Source organism: Halyomorpha halys, unplaced genomic scaffold (assembly GCF_000696795.3).
Source record: "Halyomorpha halys isolate HHAL.00 unplaced genomic scaffold, Hhal_1.1 Scaffold585.1, whole genome shotgun sequence".
Lineage (NCBI taxonomy): Eukaryota > Metazoa > Arthropoda > Insecta > Hemiptera > Pentatomidae > Halyomorpha > Halyomorpha halys.
Window position 1 is genome coordinate 235,439 of NW_027109935.1, and position 6,891 is coordinate 242,329.

Consider the following 6,891-nt stretch of genomic DNA (forward strand, 5'->3'; position numbering starts at 1 on the left):
CTCTCTCCCTCCCTCTCCCTCTCCCTCTCCCTCATTTTTTTTTACCTTAAGATGATTGACAACTGGCACCATTATAATCAAGCCTGAACGAGTCCATTTTCCTAACACAGGCTGTTGAGAGAAAGAAACACAATTTCGGACAGGCCAAAGAAATGATAATTGGTTGTATCATGATCATTAAAAATATTAATGTTATGGGATTTTAAGATTAAAAAATGAATGAAGTAGTAGCTGGTGACATGTATTACATTATAATAATTGATCCTTTGAAAAAATATTGATGTGATCAGATAGGTTGGCCAATAAACGCCCATTTTTTGGAGAATCACCCGTAAGGGAAAACAAGTTATTCCTTTTATATTATTATGTATAATTTTTTTTATTATTCCCTAAATAAAGATTTCTTTGGTATGATGGAAATTTTTGTAGCTTATTTAAAACGTGTCAGTTATATCATATACTCTTATATAAGAATCTAGATGCATTTTAACATTTTTTGTTTTATAAGCAAGGAAATATTAGGCTCCAAAATCTTCTATGTATACAATAAAATAATTTTCTACTCAGGAATGTTGGGAATATTGAATCCCTTATAAACAAATTTTTGAAAAATATTTCAGAAAAAACTCTTTAGATAATCTTAATACTGGGGGACTGATTCAATATTGTATTTTTCACTAAGGCCCAATATGAAACTATTTGAGCAATCTCAGAAGAATATTGAAACTATGCTGAATTTCAGAACACTCTTCACACTTTTCGCTCTTGAGTAAAATAAATATTTATTTATGACTGTCAGAATTTGGAATAAAGTTGAAACGGACTTAACCAGTTATTCAGAATAACAGGGGGTCAAAAGAAAAAATAAATTGCTGAACAGATACTAAGCTCAGTAAAATATAACAAAATACCTGTCTTTGTGACTCGTATTGAAAACTTCAAGATTGTATGAACACTTAAATTAGATCATATATTTAAAGAAAGTTTTCTTTAACGTTAAATTGGTTTAATTAATGTAATACTGTCGTTTAATCTGTGATACTTCATAACTCTAAAAAAAAATAATGATTCATTTTAGAGACATCTAAAAAAATTCTTTGATACAGAAAAAATTATACAGGTAACCTATGAAACAATCATTGGAACAAGATGTCTCTAGAAAGATGGGTTGATTTTTTTAAATCATTACAATTACATTGTTTACGTTTTTGGACTAACAAGGTATCATAGCTTCAGTGAGAATCTATATAACTGAAAATACAGATTTCTCTGCACTATTAAATGTTATGACCAATAAAAACCCATAACAATGACCTTGAAGTCTTCAGTTTATTATAAATATCATAAATGAATATATAGTAAATTCATTAGTAAAAATAATCAATGGAACTAATTATAGATTTTTGGTTTACCAACTTACACCAGATTCAATTATAGATAACTGTTCTTTAGCAGTGACCCCACCAATGATCAGAAGTTCTCTCACAGCTGGTTTTTCCAAATATTTTTGAAATTTTTTTATTTGTTGTAAAGTTTGCTCAGCCAATTCTCTTGAAGGCTGAAAGGAGAAATGAGGTCATGAAAAAGTAACTAAAATTAATTAAGCAATAATAATATGGTTTATCTAAAAAAATAAGATATACTATAATTAAGAAAAACTTTTTTATACTTTAATATATTTAAATTATAGGATTAAAACATTTGTAATCAAACAACTAAAAAAAAATTAACTTTATTTTATGAACATTACTTTTTTTTTTGTATTTACAGGGAATTTAAACATCATCCAACACACAGCATAAGCCATTTTTTTAACAACTCAGAGGCGTTAAATTTTTGAAATCCAACCTTATTGCATGCATATCTATAGCAAAAGGAGAACCACGATTAATAATTAATAACAACTTAACAGGCATTGTCATTTTTTTTATACACTGACATAACTCACTGAGTGAGAACTTACAGTCAATTTTTAAAAAGTTCGTTAAGACCATTTAAATAATATCAGGGGACTAATAATGATCTTAAAAAAAAATCTGGCAAATAATAAAAATAATTTTTGGATCTATGGTCTAATTAAAAAAAAATTAGTAACCCAAGAAAAGGGCTGATAGTCCATTATTCTTTAATTATAATAATTTTAATTCTTATGAAAATGACTGTTATTTAAAATAAGCAAATGAGGTTTGAATCATGGCTGATTTAACCATGAAGTAAAAGTAACAAATGTTATATGGCACCGTGTTTCTGGGGGCTTAAAATCAAGAGTAGAAAATGTTTAACTAGTAAGATTTCTAATAGCATAATAGAAGAAATTGTATTGTCTAGTGTTATTTCTAAATTTTCTCAGGAAAGTTGTGTTTTAATTTTTATCATACAAAACTTCGAAAATATTTGTTACAGACCCCACCATTTTATTTTTGATAATAGTAAACAGTTATATTATATTTTCAACAAAAAGAGAAACATTTATTAATCATAATGAATTGAAATGTCACTGATTAAAAAATTGATTATTAAAAACTAGAATGTTATTAACAAATTATTTGGTTAAAATGATCAACATGATAAAGAAACAGATACAAATTTCAAATAATAAAGTAAATGTACAGAGTTATAAAGTAAATATAAAAACAGAAGGATTCATATATTTTAAACTAATTATCTCTAGTGCAGCATTGCTAACTGCCTTTAAATAAAACAAACAGTTAAAAAAATATATTTAATCAGTAATATTAAAATCAGGTAGTTTCACAGCAGATAAGGATTTCAAAAAAAGTTGATAACATTGTTGACTATTGGTACTGATTGGATCCAGGTTAAACATGGTACAGTGTAAAGAAAGTAAAAATATGTATTCAATGAATACTGTTATTTCAAGTAACACTAGTGATGTATTTGTGAGTTGTAATTTAAGGTATAACACAATATGGGAAGATTTATGTGAAAACCCTATTTAATAGAAGAGTTAACAAATTACAATCTAAATATTAACAAATAAAATAGTTAAAAGGTATGTTTCATTCTATTATTTATTTTTTCAAGAAAAGTTTATTTTTTTTTTATAATTTTAAAACTAGAAGGTCAATAGGCAAGAAGGGATTCATGACTGAATTACACATTAATCATACCTGTGAGAAAAGATTAAACAATAAATAAAAGACACACACACATATATACGTAATTAAATTTACAAAGGAGAATAGATGGAAATTTTAAAGATTTTTAAAAATTGATTTTTCCATATTCCAAAGTGACTAAACAAAACTGAATTATAAAGTTTATAAATTTTATTCCATTAAAAAATTTTACATTTCAGGCTCATATGTTTTTTAATAGAGGACACAAAGGATATTTGGTTTGTAATTAAAATTAAGTAAATAAGATTATAGTAACATGGATCAGTTAGCCACAAAAATAAATTCAAGAAATGAGGAAACAGTAATAAATCAAGATGAAGCAGGATGGAAAAGGAAGAAGTAAAGCCAACACAAAAAAAAAAAAATGAAGAATTTTTGAATTAGCAAGATAATAATTAAATACTCACTTCGATAACAATGGCTTGAGGAGCATTATTCAATTTTTTTAAGGGTACTTTAACAGGATCATTGTTTTTTACACATGACTTATCTGCTTCCGTCAAAGCCTTAAAACCATCTGGTTTGTATTTAAAAGGTTTTGTTCCAAAATTAAACGTAATTTCTGCATTCTAGAAAAAAAAAGTAAAATAAGTCTTGGAATGGGTAAGAAAATGTATGTAAATAAATTGAACAATAGGAAGTCTAAGACACAGATATCATTATTGGGAGAGATTATCTAATGAATTATAAACACGAATTTACCTTTAAACAAACTGATGGAAAAAGAGGAGATCGTTGAACTTGTTGAGGAATGGTAAATGCAACACCTAGATCAACTCCATTTTTAGAAAAAGAAATTTTTCCAGAATCTAAATCTAGTTTGCAGCCTATCACATCATTTTTACCAAAAGATTCACCATAATTGTCGAACTGTTTATTATTAGATTTTTTTCCAGTACCACCAAAACCAAAGCCAAACTTATCAGTTCCTAGATCAAGTGAAGCCTAGAAAATTAAATAAAAGTCTTCAAATCATTAATCAAGAACCCATTCATTTTTCTAAATTAGTTGATTTATATATTATTACCTGAATTGCAGACCAACCAACACGACATAGACCTTCATCAGTTATCTTTACTTCATAATAATATTTTCCACTGTTGAATACACCCTTGGTTGCCCTGCAACCATGCCATTCCTTAAATTCCCTAGCCTGGCAAACTAACCCATCAGCAGACACAGCGAGGGCTGGTGTTCGATCAGATGTACTCAGTTCCCATGTAGTTGCTAAAACATTTATTTAAAAAATAGCATAATAATATATCTATGTTTAAATTAGTTAAATATTTTAATTCAAAAAATTACTTATTTCATAATTTACATGTTTTTGTTGGAGCTGTTCCACCTTTTTCTCCTTTTCCTTGTTCTAAATCTTTAATTGTCTCCCAAACAATTTGTAAAATTGGAAGACAAAAAGCACCAGTTTTACCGCTACCAGTTTCAGCAGCCATCAAAACATCACCCCCACCTAAAATAAGTGGAATGGCCTCGGACTGTACATCAGTTGGAAGCCTATTTATTAAAAGAAAAAACAAAACAAATAAAAACAGCGAATTTAAAATCAAGATAATTCTAATCTGATTGAAACTGTTACTTTGATAATTCAGTAAAACAAATTGCCATCATCTATATTTGATTCCAAAGTTGCCATAAGAACAGTAACTATTTTAAATACATCAAATCATTATTATAATCTCAGATCCTTGTTACTCCATAGTGGTGTGAAGTTTCTATTTTTGCAACTGTCTTCACACCTCTCCGCTACTGATCTTCCCTCTTCCCAGTTTAGATTCCTTCTACTGAAGGTTTCTAAATATTATGCTCCCAGGTGGTTCCGGGCCAACCTCTTGGCTATGGCCCTTCTACCTTGCCCTCAAAGGCCTTTCTGGTAAGATGATGGTTTGGTATTCTAAGAAAATGGCAAAACCATCTTAGTTGGGATTCCTATATAGTGGTTTTTATGGGATTCATCCCAAGACTGGTTCTTATCGCAGTACTTCTTGTCCCATTCAGTTCTGCCTTCTACCTTTCTCAGATACCGTATTTCCGTTGTCTGAATATGTCCTTTATGTTATTGTCCGGGACTGAGAGGAATATTTCATATGAACAGTAACTATTTTAATATCAAATTTACAAATTAATATTAATAATCCAAATCAATGTTGATTATTCTGATGAAAGTATTAAAAGTATTTTAGGAAGAGCAATATTTTAAAGCATTAAATCCATTGTAAAAAGGAGCTGGCTTAAAATAATATTAAACCAAATTTTTTTTTTGCCATGCAATGCTATTTTCTAAGTAATAAAAAAAAAAAAAAAAAGAGAAAAATAGTAATTTTCACACATTCCTTCCCCATAGGAAATTTTAATAACAATAAGTTATTAAAATAATGCCAATTATGGAGTTAAAGAAGAAATAATAATGTTCCCGCTAACTAAACTTTTACATTATTAAATATATCAACTGTGAGCAGACTGTTTTCTTATATGTAACCTAGAATATACAAACATCCAGTAATTAGTGTTTTAAGAAATCACCTAAGAAGAACCTTGTTAGAATTTATTTTAATAAATAAATTATCTGGGGGATTCTTACTGAAAATTATACAATATTTCTTTTAATTTCATGTTGTATGTCCAATATTCATATTGCAAAAATAATAACCAATATATACTCAAAAAAGATGATTTACAAGAGTTAGTGCTTTATACTAAGCATTGATTCAAACTAAATAATGGTTCTTTCAATCAATCTTCACTTTTTACAGACAGTATGACCTGGATAGAGATACATGGGGCTTTGTTAAAGGGAGGTGCTGGTGACTGGAATATAACACATTATGAATGGAGGATTTTAAGGTATTTACTTAAATTATTAACATATTTTGAGACAAATATTATTCATTATGATTCATTTTAGTTCTAATTTCAGGTAATTTATTTATTTCTTATTTTCATTACACAGAGAACCAACTTACATCCATTCCATCTCTTCAACTGCCTTGGCGATTTCAGGCAATACACCAAATTCTAAAATGAAAAATCAACTTACTAACTGACAAACATATTTGTTGTTTTCAAAAATGATGTTAATAAAAGCATCTTTATCTACCTTCAAAAGCAGCCATCGCTCTAAATACTTTTTAACCGCTTTTTAAAAAGAATCAAATCACATGCAGTACTTTACTTTATGTGTTGCAGTAAAAATCGTAAGAATACGTGATAAACTAATTTGACATTATCTCACCGACTAAATTATAACCTTTGACGCAACAGTCTCATAACCTCCGGACAGATTAGCCAACTATTGAAAATCTGAGAGTTCACTTTAAGTTCGTTGAATCTGAAATATTAAAATAAATAATTTAGAGAGATTCACTAAGTGATTTTTCATTTTACATTAATTAATAAACAACGCTAGTGAAGTAACCCAAATGTTTGAAGGGGCAGGCAGGGGCGTTGCAGCAACAATTTATTGGGGAAAGATGGGAGTATTCTAAAGCTATTTAGTCATTGCTGATTTTTAATTCAAATAAAATAAAAACTAAGATTATGACATTGACCTTTCAAATTTAAATACATATTTCACTTATTAACTATCAATCAGAAAATTGAGGAGAAAAATCTTCTTAACACTTCATTAAACCCACATTGTAAAAAATAAAACTATATAAAATACATGAGTAGAATATGGTCCGGGTGCGGTAAAAAAAAACTCAAATAGTAGAGTTCTACTATTTGAGTTTTTTTT

At 28.3% G+C, this 6,891-nt stretch overlaps 2 protein-coding genes across 6 annotated transcripts in view; one reads left to right on the top strand and one right to left on the bottom strand.

Moving 5' to 3' along the window:
• Positions 1-6,411, bottom strand: part of Ddx1 (ATP-dependent RNA helicase Ddx1) — a 15,202-nt gene extending 8,791 nt beyond the window's left edge. The window contains exons 1-7 of the mRNA XM_014426581.2: positions 6,253-6,411; positions 6,119-6,170; positions 4,462-4,652; positions 4,168-4,367; positions 3,843-4,085; positions 3,548-3,709; positions 1,421-1,558 (exon numbers count right to left, since the gene is read on the bottom strand). Coding sequence (XP_014282067.1) covers positions 1,421-1,558; positions 3,548-3,709; positions 3,843-4,085; positions 4,168-4,367; positions 4,462-4,652; positions 6,119-6,170; positions 6,253-6,268 — 1,002 coding nt within the window. The 5' untranslated portion in view covers positions 6,269-6,411. The remainder of the gene's footprint in view (positions 1-1,420; positions 1,559-3,547; positions 3,710-3,842; positions 4,086-4,167; positions 4,368-4,461; positions 4,653-6,118; positions 6,171-6,252) is intronic.
• The window catches only part of LOC106684466 (anoctamin-5), a 42,517-nt gene continuing 38,451 nt past the window's right edge, over positions 2,826-6,891 (top strand). For 3 of the 5 annotated variants that reach the window (XM_014426572.3, XM_067048097.1, XM_014426573.3), the window contains exons 1-2: positions 2,828-3,013; positions 5,909-5,999. In XM_014426572.3, coding sequence (XP_014282058.1) covers positions 5,914-5,999 — 86 coding nt within the window. In that variant the 5' untranslated portion in view covers positions 2,828-3,013; positions 5,909-5,913. Of the gene's footprint in view, positions 3,014-5,908; positions 6,000-6,891 lie in introns of all 5 variants that reach the window. The other 2 variants (XM_024361326.2, XM_014426574.2) reach the window with 2 other exon arrangements.